The 16,421-nt window shown below is 36.8% G+C and overlaps 1 protein-coding gene across 7 annotated transcripts in view; it reads right to left on the reverse strand.

Moving 5' to 3' along the window:
- The window catches only part of LOC127644811 (gastrula zinc finger protein XlCGF7.1-like), a 367,559-nt gene that overhangs the window by 1,176 nt on the left and 349,962 nt on the right, over positions 1-16,421 (reverse strand). For 4 of the 7 annotated variants that reach the window (XM_052128194.1, XM_052128193.1, XM_052128191.1 and 1 more), the window contains one exon: positions 3,168-5,292. In XM_052128194.1, the coding sequence (XP_051984154.1) occupies positions 4,187-5,292 (1,106 nt within the window). In that variant the 3' untranslated portion in view covers positions 3,168-4,186. Of the gene's footprint in view, positions 1-3,167; positions 5,293-10,835; positions 12,229-12,396; positions 12,575-12,854; positions 12,906-16,421 lie in introns of those variants that run through there. The other 3 variants (XM_052128195.1, XR_007970719.1, XR_007970720.1) reach the window with 3 other exon arrangements.

Below are 16,421 nucleotides of genomic sequence, written 5' to 3' on the forward strand. Positions count from 1 at the left end.
GGGGTTCGGCGGAGGATAAGACACACCCAACTCATATGATTCGTGATGACACGCCCCCCTTGGCCATCGTTGGCAACACGCAACATCGCTTGGCCTATCTGTGCTGCAGGAAATTTGGTGCGCCCAGTAGTCGACTTGTGACTGTCGTGATGGTACGTCATGTGATTTTTTTCTTAATATTTTAATCCCTTCATACTAACTATGTCGAGCAAAAAAAGAAAGTGGTCGGACGAATATGTACAATATGGATTCACATGTATAACGGAACATGATGGGAGTCAGCGTCCTAACTGCATTATTTGCAATGCCAAGTTGAGCAATTCTAGTCTAGCACCAGCAAAACTAAGAGAACACTTCCTTAAGCTGCATGGAGATGGACAATACAAGAACACAACGCTCGCTGAATTCAAGGTGAAGAGAGCCAGATTCGATGAAAAGGCTACTTTGCCTGTTCTCGGCTTTGTACCCATCAACAAACCGATCCTCACAGCATCGTACGAAGTTGCTTACCTGATCGCAAAGCAGGGCAAACCACACACCATTGGTGAAACACTCATAAAACCAGCTGTGTTGAAGATGGCGAATATCATGCTGGGAAAAGCGGCTGAAGTTAAGTTATCCCAAATTCCTCTTTCAAATGACACCATCAGCGACAGAATAGAGGACATGAGCAAAGACATCTTGGCTCAAGTAGTTGCAGATCTGATTTCAAGCCCGGCAAAATTCAGCCTTCAACTCGACGAGACCACAGACGTTTCCAATCTAAGCCAGCTTGCTGTATTCGTGCGCTATGTGAAAGGTGACTTGATAAAGGAAGATTTTTTATTTTGTAAGCCTCTTACAACAACAACTAAGACAGCCGATGTGAAGAAACTTGTGGATGACTTCTTCAAAGACAACAATCTTTCGTGGGATATGGTTTCTGCAGTTTGTTCGGACGGAGCTCCAGTCATGCTGGGAAGAAAGTCTGGTTTTGGTGCGCTAGTGAAAGCTGATGCACCACACATCATTGTTACGCATTGTATTCTGCACAGGCATGCGTTGGCAACAAAAACCTTACCTCCAACATTGGCAGAAGTATTAAAAATTGTAGTGGAATGCGTGAACTATGTGCGAAATAGTGCTCTGAGGCACCGCATCTTCAGTGAGCTGTGTAAAGAAATGGGCTCTGAATTCGAGGTACTTTTGTACCATTCTAACGTTCGATGGTTATCCCCGGGGACAGGTGCTGAATCGTGTTTTTGCCCTGCGTGTGGAATTAGCCCTGTTTTTGCAAGAGCACCAACATTTTCATGCAGATTGCTTCAAAAATTCTGAGTTCATTCTCATTTTAGCGTACATGGCTGATATCTTCGCAGCTCTCAATCATCTCAATCAACAGATGCAGGGCGGTGGAGTCAACATCATCGAAGCGGAAGAAAACCTGAAGGCTTTTCAAAAAAAGCTACCGTTATGGAAACGACGAATAGAGAACGATAACTTCGCAAACTTTCCCCTGCTAGACGACTGTGCATGTAAGATCGAAGATGTATCTGGAATCGGAGACTTTTCTTTACCCGCGGAACTGAAGCAAGCAATTGCCACACTTAGATGAGCTTGCAAAGTCTCTCGACGGATACTTCCCTACAAGAGAGTCTTATCCAGCATGGGTGAGACAGCCATTCACGTTTAGTGTTGAGACAACAGATTTCAATGATGAATACCTCGATGAAATCATTGAAATTCAGCAGAGCCAGGTCCAACAGCAACTCTTCAGAACAACAACGCTCTCAAGGTTTTGGTGTCAACAAATGGTAACGTACCGTTATTGCTAAGAAAGCTCTGGAGATTTTCATACCGTTTGTTACAACATATCTTTGCGAGCAATCATTTTCGAGGATGCTGGACATAAAAACGAAGAAAAGGAACAGACTTTGTTGCGAAAATGACATGAGAGTGGCACTTGCCAAGGTGAAGCCGCACATTTCTGAACTGGTCTCTGAAAGGCAACAGCAGAAGTCACACTGATTTGCAGTAAATATTCATTATTATGTTTTTGTTTTTGTGTGAAAATCATGTTTTAATGGTTTTGTTCTTTGAACACAGTGATGTTGATGCACGGTTCATTTTGTGCACCAGTAAAATATATACTTATGTTTTGAATTTGAATAAAATCTTATTTTATTTTTCCAATTAAGAAGTGTTCTGTGAATGCGCATATGAAACTGGTGGGGTTCAGTACATCCAACAAGGTTAAGAACCACTGCTCTAGAGACTGTTGTGTGTGAAAATCCCAGGAGATCAACAGTTACAGAAATACTCAAACCAGCCAGTCTAGCACCAACAATCATGCCACAATTGAAATCCCTGAGATCATTTTTTTCTCCATTCTGATGGTTGATGTGAAATTTAACTGAAGCTCCTGAACCATATATGCATGATTTTATGCACTGCTGCCACACGATTGGCTGATTAGATAATCGCATGAATAAGTAGGTGTACAGGTGTTCCTAATAAAGTGGTCAGTAAGTGTGTGTGTGAGTATATATATAGATACACATACATATATATACATACATACATACATACAGAACCGGCCAAATGTTTTGAAACACTTGCCTGAAATGTTTCTCATGATCTTAAAAAACTTTTGATCTGAAGGAGTATGCTTAAATGTTTGAAAATAGTTTTGTAGACAAAAATATAATTGTACCACCATATTAAATGTATTTTACTGTAATTATGCGTATATGATGAAATTATTACAGTTTCTTGACAATCTATGTCTATTTTAATGTGAACAATGTGCTGTCACTTTAATTCAGTGCAGTGCAGCACAGCAAAAATAGACTCGGTCCGTAAACCATCGCTGCACTGCTGTCTACGCACCGCAACTGGAAAGGATCGACGGACTGCATCCGCGTGCAGTGTAAAAGCTCTAACCTGTTAACATGGGTACGGAAAAAATACGCACCGCAAACGGAGTATGTGTGAAACGGGCGTGAGTGTTTCAAAACCTTTGACCGTTAGTATATATATATATATATATATATATATATATACACACACACACGTTCTATTTTATTAGATCTTTTTTTATTTATTTATTATAGTTTCCATATAGTAACAGGTGTCCCATAAGTCAACCAAAACAATTAAACAACTTACAACAAATAATTGATTTATAAGGTTTTTAATTGAACTGTAAGACATTCACCTTTGCAAGAAAACAATAACACAGTAATTTGTTTATAATTTTCAACCAATTGAGACTGATGCTTCCATAACTATCATAAGCCAATCTCCCAATTACTAAGATGTATTTGCTTGCTAAATAACATTATCCTCTGTAACACCTTTCAATACATCACAGAAAAACAAACATGAACTAGTATCTCTCAAGGCATAAAAATACATGTACAAGATTTTGTGACTATAACCCCTTTTACACCAGGTATTAAGATGCATCTCGGGTGATCCCTAGTCACTCAAATCCATCTGCTGTGACCACTTGCATTTTGCAGCATGTTAATATCAGGTGTAAACTGGGATCAATCAAGCACACAATATGGCAAGTGACAGTTCCATTAACTGGCCTAAAATTCTCTCACATTTGCCCCAAGCCAGCATCACTAAAAATAAAAATGGGAAAAGCTAGTTGTCCGATTTACTAAATCATATTATTTGTGATCTACACAACAAAATTGTGTTTCTCTTCTAAAATAGTTTTCTTTGATTTTGAATAATGTGATTCTCTAAAATGTGAACTACTAAAAAAAATGTTTATACTTGCTTAATTTACATTATTAAAAAACCTAATGCAACACAATTCTTGAAACTGTTGTTACAACTTTATTTCACTGTAGTCAATCTACTTAAATGTTTTAAATGGAGTTTTATAATTTATTTATTAAGTTATTAATAAGACCCTATTCCATAAATTAATGGGAACAAATTATGTTTTTGAGATTCTGCTGGTTAACAGCAGGTGTCATCACTAATGATCAATCATCATTCAGAGAGTGTGTCTACTTGATCTCATGAACTGTTTGAACAATTCAACACAACAGAGTAGATTCAACACTGCTCAAGTGTCAGTTTTTAACAAGCTTGTAGACTGGACTCGAGGAAACACCAAGGAGTGTTAATTTAACACCAGGGATTTTTTGCGGTGTACCCGGTCCTGTTTGCTATAATATTTATTATATTATCTTATATTACTCTTTTTATTTTGTGTATTGGAAGCTTCTGTCACTGAAGAAATATTCCTTGAGTCTGTGAGCAAACTTGGCAATGAAGTTATTTCTGATTCCGATTCTGATGGCATGTAAAAATGCTTCTCTCCAGCGTGAATTCTTACATGGTTATCAAGGTCTCTTTTTAATTTGAAACTCTTTCCACACTGATGGCAAGTGTAAGGCTTCTCACCTGTGTGAATTCTCATGTGGATATTCAGGCTTCCTTTTTGTGTGAAACTCTTTCCACACTGAAGACATGTGAAAGGTTTCTCTCCAGAGTGAATTCTCATATGGATATTAAGGCTTCCTTTTTGTGTAAAACACTTTCTACACTGAAGGCATTTAAAAGGGCTCTCTACAGTGTGAATTCTCAAGTGTTGCTTCAGGCTTCCTTTATTTGTGAAACTCTTTCCACACTGATGGCAGGTGAAGGGCTTCTCTCCAGTGTGAAGTCTCATGTGTTGCTTTAGGTTTTCTTTCTTTGTGAAACTCTTTACACATTGTTTGCATGTGTAAGGCTTCTCTCCAGAGTGAATTCTCATGTGGATATTAAGGCTTCCTTTTTGTGTGAAACTCTTTCCACACTGAGGGCATGTGAAAGACTTATTTCTAATATGAACTGCTGTGTGACAATCACTGCTTTTTTTATATATGTAACTCTTTCCACACTGATAACATGGGAAACGCTTCACTCTAGTGTGAATTCTCATGTGGTTTTCAAGCCCTACTTTACATTTGCAACTCTTTCCACACTGAGGGCATGTGAAAGAGTCAACTCTAGTGTGGAATCTCATGTGGTTAAAAAGGCTTACTCGGGATTTGAAACTCCTTCCACACTGATGGCATGTGTAAGGCTTCCCTTCAGTGTGAATTCTTATGTGACGATTAAAGTTTCCTTTACATGTGAAACTCTTTCCACATTGAGGACAAGTGAAAGATTTTTTTGATTTTGTTTCTTCAGTTTTTGAGCAACTTAAAGTTTGTTCTCCAGTAATGACATCATCAGGTCTCTGATACTGATGTTTTTCCTCCTCTTCATTCAGTACTTGACTTTCCTCTTTCAGCTTCATCAGGTCTAATGTAAAAATATGAAATTGTTAAAAATAAATTCAAGAGCTATTAAATGAATAGTTTACTTATGATAAAATCACAAAATGATATATTCAAGTACATAAGTCAAGGGATCAAACACTTTCAAGCTCCAAAGAAAGTATATAAAAAGCACTGTAAAGGTAATTAATTAGACTTGAGTGGTTTAATCCATGTGTTCTGTGTGTACAGCGCTCTGCAAAAACGTCAAGCTAAAGGAAATGTAATTGAGCTTACAAATCAGGTTTGCACCAAGGAGACTGCAGATGTCAATATTTAAAGTAAAAAGGAGTTAAACTTTGGTCTGTTTCTCACCCTAAACAGATTGTATTTCTTAAAAGTGATAGATCGCTGCTTTTTTTTTTTAAGAAAATGAGGGACAGGGGAGTCACGTGCCGACATACGAGGTTTGGACATGTGAATGCCGAGCAAGACGCACTTTGCTAGTTTTAACACATGGTGAGATTTGATACACTCTGTTCAATAATTGTTCTAGGAGGACAATATGTCAAAGAATTCAAAATCCTCAGGCTCTGGAGACATTTAAAAGACACTTACGTGTTCAAGCTGGCACCCCTGAGCGGGCCTCGAGCCTGGGAGTCGATTTGATCGGAGAAATAAGGGAAATTCGTTGAAAATTTTTAATATGTCGGCAATGCTGATGAAGGTCGTTGCTGACTTGGAGGATCTTGCTGTAATACGTTGATCGATCACTGCCATGGAGACGAAATTCACTGAGGTGGTTACAAGAGTGGAGGATGACGAAAACTGATCGATTATTTGGAGTCATCAGAGAGGGAATTATCTGCTAATCCTCTAGTGACCATGGTGGATTTGGAGCATGTCTGAGAAAAGTTAGAGGATATGAAGAACCGTAGCCGGTGGAATAACGTCCCAATAGTTGGGATTCCTGAGGCCGAGGAGGATATGGTGAAATTCCTGGACAGGCTCTTTCGGAGTCTGCTCGACATAACAGGCCATAATCTGGAAATCAAGTGAGCTCACAGGGTTTTGGCTTGGTGATCCGCTGAGGGAGACATGCCTCAATCAATTCTGGCCAAATTTCTGAGATCGTTCAATAAAAATATTGTGTTCCACGAGGCGAAGAGTAAAGGAAGGCTTTTTTGGAAGAACCACAGCATTTTCTTGTTACTAGACTTTGCAGATTCGACAAGAGAGAAACGTGATCGATTCAAGGAATGCAAGAAACTCTTACATCAATGGAAGGTCGCATTTGCACAAATGTTTCTGGCCAAATTGAGAATAGATGCTAGGATGGCGGTAAAGCATTCACATGTCCCCAGCAAGTGATGTCTTTCATAAAGTCAATGGAGTAAGTTATTTTGTGGTACTCACATTGCAGCCGAGTGGGACAACTCAATGAACATTCACTTGACTATTTGAGGAACTGAGCACCTTTTTTGTTTCTTTTTGTGCTGGTTCCACCTAGTGGCTGGAGTTTGTTTTGTGGAGTATTTCTTGCAAGACACTGGTGTGATTAGGTGATTTGCTGCACTCATGTAGCAGCTGAATGGGTCAGCTCACTGAACATTCGTTTGACTGTCTGAGGAAACGGAGCACCTTTTTTGTGCTGGTTACCTCTAGCAGTTTGTTTTGTGGAGGAGGACACCTTCGGGACAGTTATGTGGATGAATCTACACATTATTTGTGTTTATTCCACCTATTGACTAGAGTTTGTTTTATAGATTATCTTTTGTTGAGTAATTCTGTCTCACAGAATTTGTATAGAAACACCTGACTTCAGCAATCTGATGGTAAATTTGTCACGAGGGCTCTCATAGGCATACATGGACTGTTTGAGTTTAGAGGGATTGACGCCAGTTGGTGCTGTCATGCACAGGGTTAATGCGCACATTTTTCTTTTCTCTGTTTGTTTAGTTCTGGGGGAAGTTTGGGGTTTGATTGTTGCACTAATGTTTGAATGTGATCTTCATAATTTTGTTTTTGACACGCAATCTATTTTTCTATTAATATAAAAATTTGTGGATTGTCTCTCTCCACGTGGAATGTGAATGGGTTGGGGCACCCCATAAAAAGAAGGAAGGTTATTTATTTTTTAAGCGTAAGAAACATGATATAATGTTTCTTCAAGAAACTCATATTTCCCCACAGAAAGCTGAAAAATGTGGGAAGATATGGGGTGGACATGTTTTCTTTAGTGCAGTGTCAAGTAAGAGCAGGGGAGTCATTACACTGATAAGTAAGCATCAACCATTCAAATGTCTCAAACAGATTAAAGATAAATTAGGAAGAGTCATTATTGTTTTAAAAGAAATTCAGGGGCAAAGCCTTATTTTGGCTAATATTTATGCACCAACCTTGATGATCAGGGATTTTTTATAGATCTTGAAGGGATGTTGCAAACCGCTGGCAACCCTCATAATATAATATTGGGAGAAGGCTTTAATCTTTTGATGGAGTCCTTGATCATAGTGAAGCAAAAGTGAGTAAGCCCCCTAAAGCAACATTGACGCTTCACATGATGTGTAATAATTTTGGTCTTCCAGATATTTTGAGACTTTTGAACCCATCTGGTAGGAACTATAATTTTTTTTATCAATCCATAAGATTTTATATATATATATATATATATATATATATATATATATATATATATATATATATATATATATATACATATATATCACACAGTATATAAATATAAATCTTATGGATTGATAAAAAATAAATAAAATTTAAATCCACTAATTTATACATATACATACATAAGTCCCTCATATCATCTGTTGTTGATTGCTCAATTGGAAACATTTTAGTCTCAGCTCACGCCCTGGTGAGTTTAGAGTCGTTGCCACATATGGAGAAAATGTAATCATATAGTTGAATTCCAACAAATGTTAAAGGCTGAAATCAATGTTTATATGGAGATCAACTGGTCCTCAGTATCCTCTGTGGGCATGGCTTGGGAGGCACTTTAGGTGGTTCTTAGGGGCTGGACCATACAGTATACCCCATTCACCAAAAATCCAAAGCAAGATAACCCGTGGAGTTGGAATGGAATATTAAAAGTGCCGAGGCAGAGCTGAAGCACAGAATGTCATCTGATGGCCTCATAGAATTGACCCGATTGAAATACAGGTATAATACTATTTTGCCGTGGAAGGTGGAGTTTTGGCTCTTCAGGGCAAGACAGTGATACTTCAAAGTCTCTGGGGCCAGATGACTTTGCCACTGAAGTTTTTAGATCTTATGCTACAGAACTGGCTCCACTTTTGCTAGAAGTTTATATGGAATCATTAAAGAATGGAAAGATTCTGCCAACCATGACACAATCATTCTGATTCTTAATAAGGAAAAAGATCTAAGTGAGTGTAAGAGTTACCATCAAATTTCCCTGTTCCAGCTAGATGTTAAAATATTGTAAACAGATGTTATGACATACTATGACCCGGCAGGTTTGTCCTCTTTCCCCATAACTGTTCTGTCTTGCCCTGGAACCAAAAGCAGCTGCAATAAGAAAGGAGGATGATTTTCCTGGGGTGGTGGCGGGATGTATGGCGCATAAGCTTTTGCTTCACGCAGATTATATTTTATTATTCATCCCAGACCCTTCTAGATCTATGCCTTGTCTCCACAGAATTATTAATACATTTTCTAAGTTCTCGGGATATAGAGTTTATTGGACTAAATCCGAAGCTTTGGCTATGACAGCTTAAAGTTCTATCAATAGATTGGGAGAAATATTTAAACTTGGTATTGGAGGCGGGAGTGTGAGCTAGGATTCTAAAAAACATCAAGTCTGCAACTAAAGATGCAAGGGTTTGCCTTATGCAATTCAAGATTTTACATTGATTCTATTGGACCCCCTATAGATTGTATAGGCTTGGTCTTAAAGACACACCCACCTGCAGGCGATGCCAATCAGAAGCTGTAGGCACAACCTATGGTTTTTGGTAGCATGTTAAGATACATGAATTTTGGTTTAAGGTTCAGAGTTTTATGTGACGTATTCGGCACTCAAATTTAATTTTGCCCCAGACCCTGTATTTTATGCAATTGGGCTGTCATAATAGATGAAATAAACACAGAAAATATTGGGTCCTAACCAGTGTTATGATCACTAGACAATACGTTTTAAGGTTATGGAAGTCAGCTGGAGTGGTGCACGGAGATGGGGAGGGTGGTGGCTTTCAAGGAAGTGTCATCTAGAAGACTGGGGAACTTGGATGCATATGTTGGGAAATGGGGCCACTATTTGGTGTTCCTGGTGGGCTCTCAGGGAGGGGCAATGGAGAGAGAGTTATATGTTTTTTGTGTGTGTATATTCTCTTGTGTGCCCACAGGAATGTTTGTTTAGAGTCAGGGTGGGTTTGGGATTGGGAGGGTGAGAGGAAATAAAGGGGGTTGAATGCTGATTCTGGGTATATATGTTTTGCTTTTCTTTGTTTACTGTATGAATCAATAAAAAAAATTAAGTCACAAAAAAAACAAAATGATGATAAAATGAAAATTCATCATTTACTCACCCTCGTACCAGATCAGGGTTCCCACTCTTTTCAAGGCACCATTTTCCAGGACATTTTATGCACCCAACAAGTGTAATATTTAACCAAAAACACATGGGTTCATTTAAATTGAGATTTTATTTAGGAATTTCAGAGTGCTCTCTGTCTGTGTCAATTCACACAAAAGAGTGATGATCATGATGAGGTGTTTTCAGGGTATGAGCAGCTGGCTATTTTTGAAGCGCACATCACTTGCAGATTATTTATTTATTCAATTAAAACAGGGACTTTTTTGGTTTAATTATCATTAATTTTCATCCAAATATGTCATATTCCACAGCATGCAGTGTTTATTGCAAACTACATTTTTATGACTAGTTTCCGTGTTTTCCGCATTCTACATGTGGTAACCATGGTATAAACTGACACGGATTGTTTAATTATTGAAAATGTATTCACATCAAGAGGTATTAAGTTCAAATCACCACGCTACCAACTCAGTGTGAATTCATTTTGAAAAAAATCAGTGGTCCAACTGTAATCAATGTCTAAATTTATAGCTCAGAGTGATGCAAACTCATGAGGGGCGAAAAAGGTGAGACAAATCACTGATCCATGGACATGTTTTCTGGGGTTATTTCTTTAAAGAATAAGCTAAAATCACCAACTTGAGCTATTTTAATGATTATAATTATTATAATTATCTGCACAATTGTGCAGAATTAGATGCAAATATAAAGGGTACTTTGTTGTGGCTTGCTTGTTGTTTCACAAATTTGTTCAGTTTCATTAACTGACTAGCTCATTGTCTCCTTCTGGAAATGTCACTAGGTGGCGACAAATCAGCATCTTATGTGCAATGAGTGAGTCGTTGAATCATTTTGAGATGTTTGCGACCGGAATCTGCCAAACGAATATATAGTGTTTAAGCATTAAAAGAACAAAGCAGATCTATATATCTCAGTTTAATTTGTGAACTGCAGAGCATGACTTTTCATCCAAAAAGACAACAATAATAGTAATGAGTATCAATAATGTCCTTACCTTCTCCTTTATTAAAATATGCATGTTAAATCTGCTGACTTCAGTAGAATGTTTCCTACAACATTTCAATGCGTGAAGGAACAAGGTATATTCACATGCTGATGCTGAAGTAAACTAACAGCATGCCCCACTCACTCAGTCGGTCAGAACATGTACCAGGTCATTCAAGTGCCGCTTCTCACTGTGCATGTGCTGCTGTAGCCAAGAATGTGATTGGCTGTAGCTGTAACCAATCAAGTGATCTGCCTCGGTTGGACCACGACTGCCAAGCACACAATTGGCCACTGCTGTAATCAATCACGAGGGTGTAAACACCCTTAACTGTTGAAGTTGTTGCACAATGCACAGCCTCCGACAGTGACATGACGATTCAAATTTGCATATTTGACTCCTATTCTGAGTCCTGATTGTTACCATGTTTTTGTACATGTAACAAAAACATTGCTAGCAACAGTCAAACCATTTTATTATACTAAAATATTTTCTAGGACAAATATTTATTTTACCGGACATTTAGGTATTTTCTAATTTTCCATGACTTTTCCATGACTGGAAAACTGCATAGCAACATTCCAGGTTTTCGGGGATGCGTGAAAACCCTGCAGATGTGTATGACTTTTTTTCTTCTGCATAACATAAAATATAGAGTTTTAGAAAAATATCTCAGCTCTGTAGGCCCATACAATGCAAGTGAATGGGTGTCAAAATGTTGATGCGCCTAAAGAAATCATAAAAGTAATCCATATGACTCCAGTGTTTTAATCCATATCTTCAGAAGTGACATGATAGATGTGGGAGAGAAACCGGTCAATATTTATATCACTTTTGCTTGAAATCTCACCTGTAGGGGGCAATATGCATGAAGAATGTGAATCACCAAACTCACAAGGAGAAGAATGTGAAAGTGATCTGTTTCTCACCACACCTATCATTTTACTTCTGAAGACATGGATTTAACCACTGAAGTCTTATAATTACTTTTATGCTGCCTTATGTGATTTTTGGAGCTTCAAAATATTCTTCATTTGAGTTCTGCACACATCTGGGATGGCATAAGGGTATAATGATGAGAGAAATTCATTTTTGGGTGCAATGAAACTATTTCATCATTATTTTTCTGCAAAAGAAAGAAAGTTATATGGATTTTAATGACATGAGGGTGAGTAAACGATGACAGAAATATCACCCCCCCCCCAAAACGGTTCCAAAAAATACACACCTTTGACAAAATGTATGCCGTTGGCATTAGCACAGCCAAAATGATCAAAAAGACAAAAATGTACTGAAGGTCGCAGAAGGGTTAAACAGAGCAACAGGGATGAATACATTCCCAGTAGTTGGCAGTAATTAAAGGTGCACTCAGTAACGTTTGTTTTTATGTGGATTTGGACCTGGGGAATGGAAACAGCATCATTCAAATGCAAGAGTTTTTAGTTTCAGATGCTATTGTAGAAATTTATTAATTTTATCCATGACAAAGTGTCAAATAACAGAGTTGTTGCTAAGATTCATAATCCTAGATACCAGTGATTAATGATGAATCTAGAATGGAAACCAACCTATTTTTTCCTCAGTATCTTCACATTTTATTCCGCATTCCTTTGTAATATTGATGTCTTCACTCTCTTCTTTAATAAACTCCATCTTTACAGCAGTTTGTCTCACAGATCTCAGTTGTTTCAAGTGGAGGTTTTCCTCATCATCTGCAAACAGTCACATTTATGATGATGGGAAATCCTGAAAAGAATTTAAAAGGAAAGAGCTACATATTTCTGTTCCTCAAGTGGGACTGCGTAAAGCATCACACAAAATAACACACACATGTTGCAGCATTTACGAGAGACCAACGATCAAAACTTCACATCAAATTACAATCGGTATCTGCACTCATTTCATATTAATCGACCAAAATTATCTAAATAATATAATTAAATGGTTAAACTTAAAATTGTATTTTTTTACGTTTTGTACGCTTTTATACTCTAATCTACTTTCATTTCTAAAACACTTAACATACCTCAGCCAAACAACAACAAACGGCGCAGCCTTGATGACGTCACAAACACACAGAGGTTCAGAGAAGCAAAATAGAAGTAGCCAAACATTTTATACCTAAATGTAGATTTTTTAAATCTCCCCCCCCCTGTTTGTAGTTTTCAAGAATTGTCTAGTTCAATACCTAAAAACCCTGTCAAAAATAAAAGATAAAAAAAATTTGATTTTGTTAGATACAATTGAAGAATACAATTTGTTATAAAATTATTATTTTTTAGTACCCTGGTGACTTCATATGATGTTGTATAATTTGTATTTATTTTTTGTAATTTTTATTTTATTGTTTATTTGTTTTATTTTTTGTCTTTTATTATATTAATATTTTTGTGTGTCAGCCCATGTTACATTTAAGCTGATTGTAAATTGAATGCCATTTTGTTGTAATATTTTTGATGTTTGCTTAATAAATAAATAAAAATAAAAAAAGCAAAATAAAAGTACTTTCACACGCTGAGAAGCGGTGGCTAAAACGGTATTTTAGAGATCCCTGTGCTAAAATCAAGAAATTAATATAATAAAAACGAAATAATATGATAGTGTTAGTTGGCATAGTTTTCATTCTTTGTTGAATATCTCTGGTGGAACAAACATTAGCATAACCTGTTTAGGAGCAAATAATTGCTTTAGTAGAATTAGTATTAGTAGTACTCTTTTGGTCCACAAATGCAAGTGAATGGGTGCCAACATTCTGAAGCATATAGGCAGAATAAAAGTAATCCATATTTATGAAGCAATATGAAAGGTGTGGGTGAGAAACAGATCAATATTTAAGTAAATTTTTACTTTAAATTATTCTTCCCAGTAGGGAGCGATATTAAATTATAAATTATATGTCATTATAGTTAAAGCGACTAAAATTAATGAATATGATATGTCGAAATATTTATTATTTTTAAAGGATATTTTTGTCTATGACAAACTATGACTAAATCGAAAACCTTAAAGAATTAACACTGGATACAGCTTCAGTTGATAAAGCAAGTGAAACTGTAACATTACTGTAAACTAAAAAAAAAAAAATGAGCAATAATGTTCCGGATAAAATATACTTTATTAAAAATTAAAATAATATGTGTAAATATGCAATATAACAATGAAAAGTCGTCGTACATTTAGTAAACACACACAGTAACTTCACCGCACAACATAGATGGTTTGCGATCGTTAAACACACGGGTAAAGTTCGATTCGTAAAAGTATTAAAACCCTACCAGACAACATACTATATCGAAGCATTATAGCCAGTAAACAACTTTGTCAAATGGATAACCAATAAACATCCATCCAGCCTGCTGCGATGCTGTCCTGAACTGTGTGATTGTGAATGACTGAACTGACCAGCATCCTCGGCCAGAAGACGTGACAGACGGTATTTTTTCCTGTGTTTATGGATATGTATGATGATGAATGTAAACAACAGAGGAGATATCTGCTACAGAAGAGCTATAGCACTTACTAGGTCAAGGTCAATTTACATATTGTACATAAACAATTAAAACAAAGAACATAGACATAGAATAATATAAGATACAAGACAAGCAATAAAACAGATCGCTTTCACTCAAAAGCCAATGAATCCATAATCTGGGGCCGACTACAGAGAAAGCACAATCTCCTATGGACTTCATGTGAGAGCGTGATACATATAGGAGAAGATTGTCAGACGATCTGAGAATCCAGGAAATATGATGATGGATAAGCAGGTCCGAGAGATAAAGTGGGACCAAGCCATTTATATGAGAAATATGTGCAAATCAGTCTAACAGAATGGGACAAGCAACAGCTTCCAAAGGCTGTTCAATACTAGTTTTGAAGCTTGAAAGCAAAGTTTGATTTTACCAGTAAACATTTTTTAAAAACGCTACACATCTCAGTGGTGGTATCAAGACAGGTGGTGGAGAAAGGAGAGAGTAACTTATTTATCGTATTAAAAAGCATTTTAGGCTTGTGAGGGTTTTGGGAATTATAGCACGTTTGAACAGGTAATATGTTCTGCTTTAAAATATATCACGAGAACACCACACAGGGTCTCGTGATCATAAACGATAAAATTACTTCCTTGAAGTGACCATCGGTTGTATCCTTGGCTAACGGCCTTCTGGAAGGGCCCTTCATGGAGGGGTTGAGTTGCTCACTTTCGTTTGGAACGTCCTTCGTATGGCGTCCGCTTCCAGCAGTGCTCTTCAAGGGCCCAAAAATACAGTTGGGAATTCACCCATAGATTGACTTGTTGTATTATTTCTAATAGTTCTAAGAAATACCACTAGATGGCACTACTTGGATAAACAGTACATATGTGCGATCATGGTGATATTCAATATCAATTCATATTATAATAAAAGCCTATATCAGTTTACTATATTTATTATTTTAAGGTTAATTTTACTGGTATTTACAACTGAGCATGCTTATTTTATTTTACTGCAAGTCATGTGAACTGTATGAACTTAATACCATTTGATGTACCGTTTAAAATTGGGGTTTCTGAAAATTACTTTGAATTAGCATCATATCATCTTCCATTTCCCACAGATGCTGATGGTGTCATTGTATTCATAGAACCTCTTTCAATTGTAAGATCTCCCACACGTTGTCATCATTTTCCATAGATTTAATGAAATGCTTATCAGTAGGCCACGCACGATTATTCATGTCCATTATAAGATGAAGATCTGCTGTAACAGAGGTGGACGATGATGGGAGGCCCACAAAGTTATATGTCCTTTTCTTATTTGATGTGGCATTGGCCCTATAATGCAAAAAGATGGTCAAATTGACCCAAAGGGGGCTGATGTTTGAAAGATTTTATCAGTAAAAAAAATGATTTACTTGATCGTCCATGACAGCTTCAAAAATCTTTTTTCTGACCCTCACCAGTATTCACCATTTTCATATTTCTTCACAGTCATAAATAAAATAGTCATTTTGACTCTATGCATTCGTGTAGGTTTTTTGTGTCATGCATTCAAGGGTTAAACTTGCTTGATTCTCATGTACAGTAGAAACATCTTTTGATTGAACCACTTGACCACCAGCTAAAGGAGGACACCGTTGGTTACTCTAAATGACAACATGTCTCATTTATACTTTCACATAATGAAAATTCAAAAAACACGTCTGGAAATTTGTGCATTTTTTCATGTAGAGTACATGAATTAAAGTGATCTCCAACCTCTATGCTGTATCTGTGGTTCATGAGATGATCACTGTATTATCTAGTTATCTAGCAGACCTAACATGCAATGAACATATTACCATTCACTGACTGAAAGAACTGTAAAAAGAATGTGGGTTCTATATTCATTTTATTCTATGATACTTATAGGTATGCTAATAATATTAATATCATGAAATTAAATTATTTTCAATGTGTTCTACGCTGAAATTATTACAGTGTTAAAACTTCCTGTTAAAATAAAAAAGCACAATGAACATAATTTGTTAACTTTTGAAAGCAAATCAGTATTCCAGTATAGGCTATGTACGCGCAGCTTAGTTCTAACGGGAAGAGTTGCATCTGTACATCATC

Source organism: Xyrauchen texanus, chromosome 6, assembly GCF_025860055.1.
Source record: "Xyrauchen texanus isolate HMW12.3.18 chromosome 6, RBS_HiC_50CHRs, whole genome shotgun sequence".
NCBI lineage: Eukaryota > Metazoa > Chordata > Actinopteri > Cypriniformes > Catostomidae > Xyrauchen > Xyrauchen texanus.